We start from the raw sequence: 18006 nt of genomic DNA on the forward strand, positions 1-18006 counted from the left end.
AGAAGTTACAAAAATATTTTGATTTTTCTTTTTACGTTTACCCTCCAGAGTAGTATATAACAAGTGTTTCAGAATGTGATAAATATAGTTATTTTTAACGGTTATAGTATTTGCATCGTTTCGAAATATTACTTGAAGTTTATCTCTTATTATTGAATTAATAATGCGATACTTAAATTCATCAAATACTTCCTTATATTAGTAAACATAATTATGAGATTAACTGGAAAAAAGTGTTGCCGATTCAAGTGTTCATACGACTATCTTCTGTTCAATAAATGAAAACATTCTTGTTCGAAATATAATAAAATCACGCATCAAACAAACAAAACGTTAATCCAGAAGGAAAGCCTTACCTGATACATGAATTAGTGTTTGTTTAAATACTATTTGTTTCTTTTTTAACTGTTTTTCTAATCTATGTTCTTTCACTTACGAATGTTCTAATTTTTAACGTTTATTTTAATAACGTCTGATCAATTATATTTTATTAATATTCTTGTGCACACATATACAAGTAATTACTTTATATTAAATTTAAATTATAGTATTTCTGTTTCATGAATAAACTATTTTACAAATACTTACGTATATATAAAAATTACCTCAAACTTGACAATTTTTTTTCACAATTAAAGTATTATTTTTTCATCGCAACGATTCCAAGAGAAATAATTTGTCTGATTGATTAAATTCTTGAATTTCTCAAAACCTAACTTTATTTGAAAGACATAGTTAGCAGGCAAGGTACAAATGAAATTTTTTTTAAATAGACTCCTTATGTGATAAACAGGTGATTAAGAAGGAATCATAAACAGAATGAAGATCGAAACGTCGTCTAATCATCAATTCACCGGTCAATTTGTCATTTCAGCAACTTCCAAAATAGTTATCTGTCTTTTCAGGAATCTCATCCTAACCAATATCCTAAAGAGTTGAAAATTAACTGGGAAGAGCATAAAATGTATAAGATCAAACACACACAATTATAAAGAAGCACTCGTTTGATATTTTACTCGATTATTTTTTTCGTTACAATTAAAACTACATGCCTGGTTTATAGATATTTTACGTAGTTGATAGTTGACATAAACTAATTGTATAAATAGTTTTCAAGGAATATATATTTCTACATTTTTATTAAGTTGTAGTAGATGTTTGTTTATGTTTTAACATAGCTACCACTGGGAATCCCTGATTTCAGCGTTGTAATTATTTAAAAGTACCACTATCCCTTTCAGGGACTAATAGGTTTTTAATAATATTAACTTTGAGAAAGACCTGATAAATATTATGATTCTTGTTATTAACAAGATCACGTACAGTACAAAAAGTACAATAAAATACAAACGTAGTTAACATTTGTTCACCCTCCATATTAATCTGCATAATATTTCATATTTGCTATAGACATTTTCAGCCAACAGTCACTATTGTAGCGGACATGATATGGCTAGATGGCTAGAGCGCTCAATTCGCAGTAGGTTGGTCGCGGATTCGAATCCATATCCTACCAAACATGCTCACCTTTTCACTCATGGGGGCGTTATGATGTAACGGTCAATTCAACTATTCATTAGCAAAAGAACAGCTATTTGCACTAGCCGTCCCTAATTTAGCAATGTAAGTCAAGAGAGAAGGCAACTAGTTATCACCATCCACCGCTAACTCTTGTGCTACTCTTTTATCAACAAATAGTGGGTTGACAGTCACTTTATAATGCACCTACGGATGAAAGGGCGAGCATGTTTGGTGTGACGGGGATTCGAATCCGTGACCCTCTGATTGTGAGTCGAGTGCCTTAACCACCTGGCCATGCAAATATCTGTTTGATTAATATGATTATGATAATTATTTACCTTGATCTTTCTTTTCTCAATTTCACGCAACACTACACAAGAGCTATCTGCGCTAACCATCTATAATTTATAATTTAGCAGTGTAAGACTAGAGGAAAGGCAACAAGTCATCACTATCCACCGTCAACTCTTGGGCTACTCTTTTACCAACGAATAGTGGGATTCACCGTCACATTATAACGCCCCCGTAGCTGAAAGGGGAAGCATGTTTAATGCGACGGGGATTCGAACCCGTGACCCTCAGATTACGAGTCGAACGCCTTAACCCACCTGTCCATACCGGACCCTACTTTAGAGATCTCAATAACATACTTTATTTCCAGCTATAGGTAAAAGAACTAGAAATATATTTTATAAAACACACATAGTAATGGCAATAATTATGGAAAAAACATAAGCATAAATAATGGGGTTGAAATTAATGAGTAATAATAATTAGTCGGTTAATTTATTAATTGTGTAAAATACTGTCACAGAATATACAAAAGAAAAGACAATATGTTGTAGAAAATACTAATTTTTTTTACGTTAGCTACGTTTCAACCTTATTAGGTCATCTTCGTTGTTCTCTGCTTATCAATAAAAAAGTGTTAATACCCATACCAGCCGTTCTGAAATGCATTTTTTATTTCAAGTGGGTTTCTCGTCATCAAGAGTCCAAACCATAGTTTTCTGTATTCTTTCAGTACCATTGCCTTCAATATATCGTTTACCAGATTTACTCTATGTTTCGGATCATAGTCTTGTTGGTTGATAAACCTCTGTCTAATGAGACGTGTTCCTGACCGAAAGTGTGATGTATTAGAATCATTAGGATCTTCTGTACTTCTCAGCAGTCAGGGTGCCATCAGTTTTGCTTAAATCACCGACACTGTTGACTGAAATGCAGCCTCCAACCTGTATTGGTCTCTGACTATGCTTGACTGGAGATGTCATACCTTTAATATGATACTCTTCTCTCTTCTGCCGTCGGAAAAACTGTCATTGATTGCTTTCAAGCCATTCAAACTAAAAATTTGTCTCTGGAAAAATGAAAAACACACATCTCTGTCTTTGCTTACTCCAGTTTAATCTTTACGCTTTATTACCTCTTTTCCTTAGTTGCTTTCGAGTAGTTTTGGATCTGCTGTGATCAATTGGTGTTATGTGTATTTCACTTTTCTCGAGAAAACTTTCAGTGAACTGTGTTTATACGTAAACTTTAACTCGGAAGAATTATTACAGGCGAGTGAAAAAAGCAAATGAGCAAAACTATATCAGAAATTGCTCGTCACTTGCAACTGAGACGTGACTCTGGTTCTCAGATATATCTAGAAACCCAAACCCTTGCAAAAAAATTCGCTTTCAAAGACAGTCCCGACTCAAATGGAAATATCCATCTCAGAAGTCATGAAGTTAGCAAATGTAATATTGATTGCTAAATAAACACCAATAAACGATGTAGTAATATAATTAAATAAATTAGAAAGTCTTACACAGCGGATTTCTTGTAGTCAAATGACTAACACTACATCATTGTAAACGTTCAAAATTTTCCGTTGTCATTTAGGCTGATTTTTAAGTCAAAAATGCAATGGGAAACTAAAAAAAAATATTTAATTGTAATATTTATTACACAGTTAACCATTCGCTTAGATATGTTTAATATGTGTATACAATGCAATATCCTTGTCAAAACAATTGAAAATGCACAAACTGCATATATTGTAATTGCGAACATTATTTATGATTCATTGAAATTTCCTTTACTATTAAAATTACACATGAATCATGTCAATTATAAGTAAATCTCTGTTGTCTGTACATGGAAACAAAGATCAACCATCTTATATGTTTACAAAACATGTGTTGATCAACTGATAACTAATCTTTTTTTTAAAATGAGAGGTGCAGTAATAATAACAAGAAAAAATATCTAAGCACCATCCTTCAGCCCTTTTCAAAAGATAGTTTTAACAGGTGTGAAAATTGGAACTACCGTCACTTACGAACATTAAAGGTTTGTTTAAGTATCATGGGTTCATCTTAAATAAGGGTGTTCACTGTGTAGTAGCTCTTTTCCTAAGCATGGCAGCCATCCCATGTATACCAGTTATCTTGCGTTTAATTCTAGAAATATTTCACAAGCCTACAGGCTTTCTTTACACCTTTCTTCGCAGCAGATGCAGCCTTTCAGGACTATATATACTTTTTTATGCACCTGCGTACGGTGTGCACGAGAAGAAAGTTTTTTCAGACTCTTGTTGTGTGTCCTTGTATCACATGATACCGCAATAGTATTTCGTTTTAGCATAGGAATATTTTTACTTGATATTTCCCAAGATTAAAACATGAGTAAAATAAATCTTTCGACAACACTGCAAGCGTAGAAATAAATATGCCCTACACATAAAACTGTGTGTGCAATATATTAACGTGACACGACATGTGTATGTACTGTCATGAAGCAGTTATGTACGATAGTCAGAAAGCAAGCTTATCACTCACGCTGCTGTCAAACCACTCCCTTATGATGCACCATCCATACTTTTTAGAAACAAAACACTGCTTCTATGGTTCGTTCTGAAAACAAAAACGTTTTCTGAAACATTCTAGGTTGGTTTCTACGAGTGAAGGTGTACTTACGATCCAGAACATTTATTGAAAATAAGCAACTTATTTTGACATCTTCTGGTTGTATTCCTTGTCCAACACTAAGGAAGAATTCTATCAATTCCTTTTTCTGTGGCAACACTCACACTGACTGGCTCCGTTTGCTGACAAAAAATTATCAGAGTATTATAAAACCCTTTGAAATGTGAATGTTTTCAAACGGATAACCAATTGCAGTGAGAACTACAGTCTCACTCGAGTCGTGATTTTTTAGTCTTCTTTTCAAATCCTATTCCTGCTAACATTGGTTCTCTAAGAGTCGAAATCGACTATTTAAGATAAGTAGTTCTTCATATTTTCTCACTTACTGGACTGCCCATACTTTAAGGTTTTAATTCTTCCGTAACGATGTCATACCCTTACAGCTGAGATGGATCATGGTTCTTGAAAGCATTCGGTATGATAAATTCTCTTACTTAACACTGTGATTATGATCTCTACCTTCCAGCAAATGCAAGATTTAAATTCGGGCTTTGATGCACAGCGTATCGCCAATAAAATGTGTGAACAACCACGTCATCTCCTGTTGATTTGATAACGATTCAGGTGTTGAGACGATCCCTAAAACAGACAGACTCTACTTTTATAAAAAAACTACTTCCAGCTTGTGGTAACTTATCTACATTATTTGTCTTTCTCTAATAAACTTTGGTTGGTCATCTACAAAATATCGCTTCTGCATGTATCACAAACTCGTTCATCCAACCAGAGAAAGAACACCTACTGCTGTTCGGTTGAGAGTGATAAAGAGACTTCCCACTAACTCTCGACCCTTCAAGAACAACAGCGTCAAGGTGACAGCTGATCAGCTGCAAAGTTTCCCATCACTTATCTCTCTCCATTGTTACTCACAGAACCAAAACTTATGTACATTTTTTACTGCTTTAATATTCCCGACTAAAATAATTTATGTCCGCAGTTAATCAAGGAACTAAAGTTTAGTTAACAGAAGTGAATTGAAAGGCTTAGATAGTTGACTAATTGCCGAGACTAAATTATACATATAAGCAACACATAACGCAGGTTTCTATCACATCAAAGTATTCATATTGCAATAAGAACCTCAGAGTAAATTTTAAAATGACATGTTGAATTAAAATTGTAGTTAAGTAAACTTAGTTTTCATAAAATATTCACTTGTCGACTGGACATGAATATGAGAGCCCTACATAAAATGTTCTTTATGAATTTCTCCCCAAACAAGATACTACTTTAACAAAAAAAATCTCTTTTCAACCACAAGAACAAATTATAAGGCTCATCATTCATAAAACAGACGTCTAATGTGTGAATAACTTGTTTTAATACATGAACAGATAGGAAATTCACTTATTATGCTGACGAGACTGCGTAAGAAAAAACAAACAAACAAAAACACATCAGTTTTCACAACCATTCAAGAAATGGTGTTGGTGACAAAAATTGCAGTGCTATAAAATTCACTAGGAAGAGAGAGGTTACGCATGCCAATAACAGACTTTACTTTTTATGAAAATACTATGGTTAAGATTTATTTGCATGCACATACACATATATATATAATTTTATATTTAAAATATGCGTTATTTTTTATCAGCAGTATCTTCTTGTAATATAACGAAAAATATTTAAATATAATTTTTTAATAGCAGAGAATCTTTAGATTCCATTTTAAAAATTGTAGACAAGTAGTATTACGAAATTAGTATTTTCAAATATATTTTTCAACAAAAGCATTATACTCTTTTGAAAGCAATTTTAAATCTTTGATTCAATGCGTAGAACGGACTGAAGCTTTGTGTAATAATCAACGTAATATAAATTGATCTGTATACACTAAAGTGAAATAGATATCGGGAAATATATACGAGTTGCTTTTCTTTTTTTCTTTTCTACCTTAAAATTTCAGTGTGCATAAAGTGAATGAGGATGAACAGGTTAAACATATACGTAACTCTATATATAAATATTATTTATTTATAATAATGATAATTTTTATGCTGTAAAAGTAAACGCTAATTTCTCATAATTGAAATTCTTGTCATTTCCATATTGTATGAAACTATATAGAATAATAATCTTTAATGGTTTGGTTTGGTTTGAATTTTGCGAAAAGCTACACAAAGGGTATCTGTGCAAGCCATTCCTGATTTACAGGGAAGGCAGCTCTTGTTCACTGTCTGCCGCCATCTTTTGGGCTATCTTTTACCAACGAATAATGGGATTGACTGTCACATTATAACACCCACACTGATAAAAGGGCGAGCATGCTTGGTGCAATGAGTCGATTACTTTAACTACCTGGCCATGTCGGACCTAATCTTTAATGTAATGGCACCAAAACATTACATGAGTATAACTAACGGTAAACGCTCCTCACCAAGAGGTAGGATAAGTCCACCAACAATAACTAAGGGTACTGTTTGATACAAGGCATAGACGCAGGAGAATATAAATCTACTTGAAAGGCGTTCGTAATGGACTGGCTGCCTTTATATTGAACATTTTGGACGACGTTTTGACCTTCTAATCAGATCTTCATTTGATGTTCCTGATACAGATCTATTTTGGCATCTCGGAAACGCCATCCAAATTTTTTTAGATAAAGACAGTCGGTCCATTAACAACGGAAAAACTTTATGTCTGGTTCTTTATGCTAAGTCTGAAAACGTGTAGCACGGTATATCACTAAGCTTCCTATTACAATTATAACTGTAAACGTGTGGAAGCGTAACAATGTATAAAGCAACTTGATACTGTTAGTTACAATTATGCAAAGTATTAGCGTAGTTACAATAACTTTTTATGGTGTTTAATGTTATATTTTTTATAAGGAGATTCTAGTACTTTCTATTCATTTATTTTAAATTGTTTGTCCATCCAACTCGTATTCTAAATTTTGTATTCTATTTAAAATATAAAAGTAAAAACATAATTTTTATATATACTCCTCAAAAAAAGAAACGCAAAAGGCAAAATTTGAGACAAATTGTTAACAAGTTTATTCCGGGTAGTTCTGTATGACATGCGTGAAACTTTGCACATTTACTGTTGAACATCCAAAGTCTGCAAAGACAAAGTCCACGCTCACTAGGAGAAGTTTAACGTCACTCAGCGTCAATAACGAGTATGCCCCCCGTGAGGATCAATAACTGCTTGGCATCTCCTGCCCATGGAAGCGATGAGATGACGAATCACATCCTGTGGAATGGCTGTCCACTCAGCCTGCAAAGCTGCTGCAAGCTGAGGTAGAGTCTGCGGTTGAAGTTGTCGCCGTCGCAGACGTCGGTCCAACTCGTCCCAAAGATGTTCGATGGGGTTTAAATCTGGTGATCTGGAGGTCCAGGGAAGAACGTTGATGTTATGGTATCTCAAGAAGACAGTGATGAGTCGGGTTGTGTGACGACGGGCGTTGTCATGTTGAAAAACGTCGTTGACGTTCACCATGATGGGTTGCACATGGGGCCTAAGAATCTCGTAGACGATTGCGTACGGTCTGATCGGAAATCCTACGCAACCCTGGTATGGTTGAGGCAGTAGACGTCGCAGTGGTGGTCCTATCCCGAAGGTGACGTAACCCGGATGTAGCGACCTTGTGCGGGCGTGGTCACACGATGTCTGCCAGATCGTGGACGGTCACGAGTTGATCCATGTTGTTGGTGACGATTCCATAGCCTTGTGATGGTGCTTTGGTGGCCATTCACAGCTCTGGCAACATCTGATCGAGATTCGCCTGCTTCCAAGCGACCACTGGCGTTGTTGCGTTGTGCTTCAGTCAGTCTTGGCGTAACTGTATTGCGTGTCGGTGGCTTAACACTGAGCTATGGAAACCGAGAACCCGTCACTTTTATAGGGATTTTGCACATGTTGCACTTGCATAATATGCAGATCTCTCAAACAAATTTATTGGACACGAATGCGTTTTGGCGAAAAATCCGATGTTTTCCTCCGTTTTCAAAGTGCAGAACTTTTATTGTCACTTTGGTCTGACAATCAGTGCCTTAACACGTGTTACATCACATACTCTGAGTTTGTAACGTTATTACATATATTTTTCTTTAAAATAAAAAAATAATCCTTTTGCGTTTCTTTTTTTGAAGAGTATATATTGTATTATACCTTAATACTTTTCCCCAGTTTTTCTAATTATATATGTTGTCATTCAGTTCAAATGAAACACGCCAATATTGGTTTTATAGATAAAAATGATTTTAGCACGAATTGCACAAATTTTTGTTTTAAATTCTAGTTTACTGCATACAGAATACTTTTTAACTGATTCTTCATTAAATAGATATATGTTATTTTTGGTTAGAGGAGATTTGATATTTTTTGTAAGTTTATGTTTTCCCTTAATTTTTTTCGTTTTTAAAAAGCACCCTTTATGTTTTTAAAGTTGCACTAGCTCAGAAATATAATTAATACTAGCCGCAATCCGCAAAATATTTAGTAGTTTTCATGCCCTTTGCTTAAATTTTCCTCATTTTATCATTTTCACGCATAGTATTTAAGCTACGCTTTCTTACAGAAGTTATGTGTTAGACCAGTTAATTCTTGAATACTTGCAACAACAAAAACCAAAAATTCTTGTCAGACAAGCAAACTCATGTACATGCAGCTTTATTTAATAAAACTATATGTAAAGTAAAATGAACTACAGTGTATGGAGTATGAAAAAGTTATGACAAGGTTTTACGAATTGAAATAAAAAGATTCACAAAAACGAAGAATAAAAATCGTATAAAATACCTAAAACTCTTTATAGTGGTCTCTGAAGCGAATCTAAGCTAAATTATTTCAAAGTAAAGTAAATGTAAGGTTTTAATGAAGGCAGACTTAGTTGAATAACCGCATACGTCCGAATCCGTGTTCACAAAGTGATAAGAATATGGTTTTGAACGAACTGCGTATGCATATTTTAGAGTTAAATAAGTTGAGAAATTCCGAAGAAATTTTAGTGTAATGTTAATTTTTTTCGGAAAGTACATACAGTTTAAATGTCGTTTGTATGAAATAGTTTGCAAATAAAAAAATAAAGTTGATAAAGTCGAAGCCAATCGTCACGTGATGACAATAATATCTGCTATCATATATTATAATCGTAGCATTGAAACGTTTTGCTAAGTAAAATAAGATAAATAAGGTGATTCTGCATGAAAAAGTCAATATGAAAACTGAACTCTTCGGGCATTTCTAACTAAAACATATGAGATTTGTAGCATTTGATCGAGAAATTTGTGAGAAAAGTTTAGGTTTGGACAAACGCAAGCGTATTGTTTATATAGATTATGCCGTGAACCTTAAATGCAAAAAATCTCTTTAAAAGTTTTATAAAAAATGTATTTTTGCACAGATCCACCAAATCCTCCAACAATCTTAGAATACGAGGAAGGAACCCCCATTTTAGCAGGCAGTATTCAGAGGTTTATCTGTGTTTCGCTTGGCGGAAATCCTCCAGCTAACTTGCAATGGTTTCGTGGAGAAAGACAGGTTTGTCTTATTTCATTTTCTGGTATTTTCATGCACAAATATATATACATGGTCGAATCTGAAAGTAATAATTTTCTGTTTCATTTCTTTAGGGAAGTTACCAGCTTATGTACTTTTATTTGAATACACATATTTCACTTACGAATTCGTAGAAGCTACCCCAATGTTACATGTGGAACCAATTAACGTTTTTTGCAACATATATTGTTCATATATTTCTTGGTCATTTTTATTGCTATGTTCGTCGGTTGAGCTTGTTGAATCACACACATGGTGTAATCGTTCCTTTTATTCAACATGAAAAACAAAATAAAAGCGAACAAACCTTCCAACTAATCTACATAGCTTAAAGTCCCTAAAGGATAATTAAACTTTTTTCTTCAAACAGTAAAAACACATTCGAAGCGTTAATGGCTAATGGCGCTTTTCCTCAATGATTTTTACTTTGTTGACTGAAGTATTATACATGTCAAGTATTACAGTGTTTGTTTAATATGGTTCACCCATATCGCAATATTTATTTAGTCATCATTTTGGTTCTAATTCACGATGATTATTAACTATCCATAAACATCACGATTGAGACCAGAATATTAATAATTGTAATGGCGTTAATAAATTCATTTTATAGTAATTTTTGTTGATTGATTTCTTCATTGTCACATTTTATTGTACTGTTTTCAGATCAGCACCCAGTCTCGAATTACAGGGAGCGGTGTATCGAGTGAACTGATGATTAAAGTCAGTCGGGAAGACAACTGTGCAATCTATCGATGTGAAGCCTCCAATTCTGCCACTGCTTCCCCTCTCATCGCATACATTCAATTATCCGTCAACTGTACGCATAAAAAGTAGCAAATTTGCATAAAATGTCTGAATTACATAGTTTTCATTTGAAATATGAGTATATAGTTGTTGATCGAATCAAACCTTCTAAAACGAAGATTCAGTTAATCCAATATTTTAAAGTATAGTCACGTCTGAAATTTAAGTAACAAATCAACATTCAACTGAACGATATATATCATTAGCCAACGTGGACTCCTTCATTATTTATGTTATGAACATAAACAACAACATATTAATTTTGTAACCCGGTTTCATAAGTACATTCAACTTACTTTGATCGTTTTTGCTATCTAGCCTTATATTTTCGAAAGTACATATGCGTATCAAAACAATGAAGTAGAACCAAAACTGAAACAATTAGCAAAATGAATAGCCATTAACTTCAGACAGATTAAAATATATTAAATTGTCATTATTGTGTTAGCTATTTCATTGGGGATGATTTAAACTAATTTTCTGTCGATTGCAAACATGAAAATCACTCCTAAGTATTTGGGAAAAATTTCCTTAATTATTGCCATGTTTTTGAATTAAAAATTATTACTAAAATTTAATAAGAATTGTGCCTAAAATATTTTAGATTCACTTGTATAATTCCTTTTTACGCACAATTTAAACAAAAATAGTCATATATTGCTGCAGCTAATGAATAATATTTGCTATATATTCATAAAAATGTGCATTTAACCTTACGAATAAGGTTTGTGGTGTTTTACATATATCAAAATACATAGATACCTTAGAAACTCTTGAAAATATTTATTTTTACAATACACGCTATAAATAGTATTATTAATTAAAGTGCATGCTATATAAGTTATATATGTATTAAGTGTTTCATTTAAAAACTAATTTAGGTGTATTTATTCGTCATCGAAGTATTACATACTTCGTATTTTATTTGGTTCAAGTTCCACCCAGGAATGTGACCATTAAAGCAACCCCGAATTATCCTAGAGAGGGAGAAAAGGTAAGAAACAATAAGAAAAGATGTTCAGTGGAAAAACAAAAAACTTAAGCCTTTTTTAAAGTTTTTCTTAAAAGGCATAGCCAATAACTTTTGCAACAATATATATACTTTATTGTCATTTCGTTTTATTTTGCAATGCTTTTGTTACCACTATGCTACTTTGTGAATTTTAGAAATCAGTTTTGCATTTTTTCTCCAGTATTAGATAATAATGATTAATAATAAAATAACATGAAATATACACAAAAATGCATTAGCACTCTATTAAAATGCCTAATATTCTATGATCACTACAAGTACAATAATACAGTTTAATATTTTATAAAGACATGTAGGGATCTATATATACGTATTATAGTCAACTATAATAATACAAAACGTTTTAATGCTACAAAAACTATTGAAACAAAACTTGTTTGAATACTTATTATAGCACTAAAAGTTTTATAAAATGAAGAATATACACACTTGTTTATTTCTTTTTTATTAATCATATTTTTCTGCGCCAAAAATTCCAAGCGTGGAAGAACGCGAGTGTACCATATTCGAATTTATTACTTTACGAACTTACCCTCAAATCTAACTATATGATCAAAATAGCACACCGTCTATTATATATATATATATATATATATATCCTAGTATTCTTTTTGGCACAGAAAATAAGTAATTGAAGCCTCAAAAGTAGGAGTTATGTGAAAAGAATAGAGCAATTAGTTTTGTCATTTATTCTGTACACTTGTCTTGGAAAATCACATACTTGCTCAGAAGAAAATTTATGGAAATAGGTAAATTTTAATTCCCTCAATATAAACACTTATTTAACGATTTAGGCCAGCTTTATAAGTAACAATAAGCTTTAGTTTTGCTTATCTAGTACTGTGAAGTAGTCATTGCTAATATTCAGGCATTTTAAAGGTGAATTTAAACGTGCGGTTTTTATGGTCGCGATTTTGTTTCAGCACGATCCCCATTATTAAACACTATTATATTTAATAATAAACTATACATTTTATTTCAGTTAAATATTATAAGAGGCAATGCATTATTTGCAAACTTATTTTACAGACATTGACTTTTTCCATAATGTCACAGCGGTGTGTCTGCGGACTCATACCGCTAAAGATCGGATTTCGCTACCCGTGGTGAGCAGAGCACAGATAAGTCGTTGTGCATCTTTGTGCTTAATTCAAAAGAATGACTTCAAATCATTGTGAAGGTTTCTTTAGTTTTTCGTCCACATTTAAAAACTAATTAACTTTGATATTAGTGAGCATCATTTTATTACGTTATCTTTGGAACATATCCTAGATCATAGCTACTTCGCTTTTTTATTTTTTAATGTAATCCGTTATATCTTATATTATTTCTCCAGTCATTTAATGTTCTCAGAGAAAGATGCTATTGTTTTGAAGACAACGAGGCTCGGCATGGCCAAGCGTGTTAAGGTGTGCGACTCGTAATCTGAGGGTCGCGGGTTTGCATCCCCGTCGCGCCAAACATGCTTGCCCTTTCAGCAGTGGGGGCGTTATAAGTGACAGTTAATTCCACTATTCGTTGGTAAAAGAGTAGCCCAAAAGTAGGCGGTGGGTGGTGATGACTAGCTGCCTTCCCTCTAGTCTTACACTGCTAAATTAGGGACGGCTAGCACAGACAGCCCTCGAGTAGCTTAGTGCGAAATTCAAAACAAACAAACAAACAAATTGAGGACACGAAATATCGTGTTTGAAAATCTGGAACTAGAAACACACTAACACATAAATTGATGCACTTTTTCTGTTTGTATGTTTAACATAAAACAACACAGTGGTCCATCTGTACTGTGCCTACCACAGGTATCGAAATCTGATTTGCATTACAAACTTTTAGACTTACCAATTCGTCACTGGGAGAATCAAATACATTTAAGTATTACGTGTGAAAAAGTATTTGGTTTTAAGTATTTCAAATAAATAGTAAGCGACTTCTCGATAATTAATAAATTTAACAACATTAAATTATGGATGATTGTTTCAAAATATATAATACAATTTTGCACAATTTGCTCGTAAATTACCCAAAGTAACATAATTGTAATTCCAATGTCATTTTAGCATTTTTTTTTAACAAATGCTCAACAGATTTCCTTCGTGTGCATAACTGACAGTAGTCAGCCGCCCGCAACTGTGACTTGGTCCAAAAACAATCAGCAAATCGAAAGTTCCCAACAAGAACTTTTAAATAGTATGTACGGAGGAAGTTCGACGATCAGCAGAATAGAGCAGTCAGTCACATCGGAGGACGATGGATCTGTTTATACATGCTCAGTTGTTAATAAAGTCACTCGGGGTATCATCAGAGACGTATTTCTTTTGTCGGTGCTATGTAAGTACTCATTTACCGTCGTCTCAGACACCAAGGTATTAAACAACAAAAACACAATAAGTTAATATATATTGAATTATATGTCAGAAAAAAACAACTTCTGCTTTGATTTGTCACCACATATAACATAACTTCCGAATAACAAACTAAAATATTTTATTAATTAACTCTCATTAAACAATTCAACAGCTGATAAAAATTAACTAAGAAGTAGTTTACTATAAGTTTACTAACCCTACTTATGTTTATTTCAATTTAGATAAACCAGTGTTCTTCATCCCAACAAAAACCGTTGATATCATAGAAACTCAAAACGGTATTGTGAATATGTCCGCACGAGGGAATCCGCAACCAATTCAATATACTTGGATGTTTCGTAACATCAAAATACCACAACCCTCTACGTCACAGTTTGTTTATAAAGCAAGGCAGAGGATTGTTGCGCATGGGCCATTCCTTAAAATACAAAACGCTAGTCGATTAGATAGTGGAATCTATTATTGTATAGCGGATAATGAAGAAGGTTCATCAAGTGCATCAGTGAATTTGAATGTTTTGTGTAAGACATGTATTTTAGTACAACACGTTATTTAAAAAGGTTAAGGGCCTGATCATAATTTATTATTGTGAATTAATACTTTTGTTGTATAAACACTCCCAAGAAATTTACTGAAATATATTATTGCGCCATCTTCTGGCATAAGTTTAGAGAAATGAAAAGGAAGTAGCTAAAAGGAAAATAGGAATGATCCTTAAAAACAAAAGTACAATTGAAATTTTATGAATTGAGACATATTTTACTATTTCAGAAAACTTTATGACTTTGATACGATAATTTATCAGATAATTTTGCCTAAAAGAGAAAATAAACAATATATAAAATGTATACCAAGTATTTTTCTTGTATAACAGATTAACGTACAAAGGTAAAGTTAAAGAAAGTTTATTTATTTAATAATCTTTATGAGCAGTAGCGTACTTATATAATTAGAAAAACTAGAAATTACTATCAGCAAAAAACATACAAAAAATTAATGTGGAAGTAATCACAATAATGGAAAATTAACAAGCAAAATATTATCAGATTATTTCCTGCTGCTATTTCACATTAAATGTGTATATATAATATATATATATATACATATATTAGAATAACAGAAGTAAACTGTTTTCAATATTTTTGGTGTAGATCCAGCTACAATTTTAAACCTTACCCAAAACCATGTACTGAAAGAAGGCGAGAAGTTTATTTTAGAGTGTTGGATCGATGCCAATCCAATAACACACGACACGGTAACGTGGAGAAGACGTGGTTTGAACACGGTTTTGGAGAGCAAGAGCTTAAGTCCAGGAAAATTTCTCTTGGAAATTGATAAGATAACTAGAACCAATTCAGGAGAGTATGAGTGTGTAGCCTTCAACGGCATTGGCCAACATGATGTCGAACGTGTACAAATTTCCGTTATGTGTGAGTACACAGCTTCCGATATTAAATTATCTCGATCTCACTGCCTTGTTAATTCTATTACCCATTCCAATTTTGTTTAATAAAACTGTGATTTTTTTTATTGACGATTGGTTTAACTATAATTTACGCAAAATACTGTTTATTACAAAATACGCAATACTTTTTTATCGCTTTTTTTCTGCATTGTATTATTCAATTGGAAGTTAAAAGGTGGATTTCTGTAATAATATAATTAAAATAACTCTAAGAAAGAATAAGTTAGAGTAAATCGATACGCATAAAAATCTGAAACTAAGAAACACACTTTTTATAACTATATAATAATTATATTTCTAATTTTTATGTTTGCAGACTTTGCAAATTATTGTGTTTTTGTTTGGTGCGTTCTAATTTTCAAACGTCATGAAATTTTAACACCATTTTTGTCAAATCGCTTTTTTTATTTATGGTTTATATGTTTTAATAGCTTGAATAGTTTAAACATAGGGCTTACTTTTCTTTCATTTAATTGTACTTTTTTGAAAGTGATAAATGTTGTATTCTTTCCAGCCTCATTAGAAAACATACCTGAATATACAGCATCAGACAAAATGTAATTTTACAGTATGTTTTTACATATTCATTTGAATCTCTATTTCTTTCGTAGATAGGCCAGTGTTTCTAGAATCAAATATGGAAACTAAGATTGCCAGCGACCAAGGGAAAACTGCTGTAATGAAATGTGTAGTAGAAGCCATGCCTGACGTTACATTCGATTGGTTTTTTAATGGAAAGCCTATTAAATTGGATATTCATGCTTGGAAGTACACCATGCAAACTGTACAAAAAGAAGGTTTCAGATGGATCAATGTTCTCCACATATATGACATAACGCCCGCTGATTTTGGCACCTACACTTGCGATGCTTCAAACAACCTTGGGAAAGCAACATTAGACTTACAACTTGTGAAGTCGAGTAAATTTATCATAATTTTTATTTCTTATATTGATTTATGATTACCATGTTAACTCTCAGAACTGCGACATTTTATTTCACGCAAAAGCATGTTAACGTGAAAAACCTAATATGTTGTTCTCATTAGACTTTTCTCTTAATATTTGAATAATATTGCATATTTTTAATATTAGCATATTAGCCACATTAGCATAGATCGTTTAATATACTAGTCATTAATTAAAAGGTCCAAATTAGAAAACGTGTAAACTTATTACGAATATCTAGATATAACATGCCGATCTAAAAACCTAAAACTAAATATTTTTGCCGTAGTAATGAAAAATGTCTATTGAATGATAATATTTTCTAGATATAATTGTGCATTATAAGCAATATATATATATATATACACATTATACTATTTTAGTTATTTTGGTAAATATGATTATATATGATAAAAAAGTATGGAATGTATATATATATATATATATGTATATATAACTGATAATATTATAGCAAATAGTTATGTACGATAAAAACTATAACGCATATATATACAAACTTTTTTTTTTGAAAGGTACCCCGGACCCTCCCTTTGGGGTACGTGCATGTAATATTACTCACATCTCAGTTTGCGTTTCTTGGAAATCTGGTTTCGATGGTGGATATGCCCAGTTGTACGATATTTATTGGAAAAAGGAAGGTGATAGAAGTTTTAACGTTATCCACAATATATCTTTTTCCGTTTACAATTTCAAAGATCTCAAACCCGAAACCAAATACATTTTTCAAGTAGTTGCTAAAAATCAGTTAGGTTTCAGTCAACCGAACGAAGAACTAGTCCTGAGTACAAAAGGTAAGTATAGCTGGAAACGTATTAATATATTAAATTGGTGTTTTTATTTTCTCATATATATTAACATGTGCTGACTTATGCTACACAAATATTGCGTTTAGGACATTCCATTCATGTTTACTTATCATCTAAAGGAAGAAGACAGTGGCTTATTCAAGCTAACCGAATTAATTTTTTTTTTATATAACTTCATTATGATAAATACTGCCGGCCTGTAGGCCAAAGGCATGTTCTGTTGCAAATTTTTAAAACATTACAAATAGCTGAAATATTTAGACAACAAATAACTGTTAAATGAAAAAAAAAACACAACTGAAATCTACATGAATGATGTGCATATATAAAACGTATTTTTTCTCATCCTTGATAAATTATTATATTTTTAAAATGGATATGATTATTGTGATGAAATTTCTAATTTTTGTACTTTAGTCAAGCGTAGATATTATCGCAAAGCTTATCCAATAAAATGTGATACGAAATTGTTTGAAAATAGCTTTTAGATCAATTTGTGTTATAAGTAATCCGTGAGACATCATGACATTAATAGAATAAAAGGCATGATTAATGTGACATCAAGTG

At 32.4% G+C, this 18006-nt stretch overlaps 1 protein-coding gene across 1 annotated transcript in view; it reads left to right on the forward strand.

Annotated features, from left to right (window-relative positions):
- Window positions 1-18006, forward strand: part of LOC143238036 (nephrin-like) — a 154318-nt gene that overhangs the window by 114698 nt on the left and 21614 nt on the right. The window contains exons 10-17 of the mRNA XM_076477934.1: window positions 9844-9980; window positions 10665-10818; window positions 11741-11799; window positions 13920-14163; window positions 14423-14722; window positions 15353-15631; window positions 16278-16586; window positions 17146-17424. Coding sequence (XP_076334049.1) covers window positions 9844-9980; window positions 10665-10818; window positions 11741-11799; window positions 13920-14163; window positions 14423-14722; window positions 15353-15631; window positions 16278-16586; window positions 17146-17424 — 1761 coding nt within the window. The remainder of the gene's footprint in view (window positions 1-9843; window positions 9981-10664; window positions 10819-11740; window positions 11800-13919; window positions 14164-14422; window positions 14723-15352; window positions 15632-16277; window positions 16587-17145; window positions 17425-18006) is intronic.

The sequence above is a fragment of the Tachypleus tridentatus genome, chromosome 13 (genome assembly GCF_004210375.1).
Source record: "Tachypleus tridentatus isolate NWPU-2018 chromosome 13, ASM421037v1, whole genome shotgun sequence".
Classification (NCBI taxonomy): domain Eukaryota; kingdom Metazoa; phylum Arthropoda; class Merostomata; order Xiphosura; family Limulidae; genus Tachypleus; species Tachypleus tridentatus.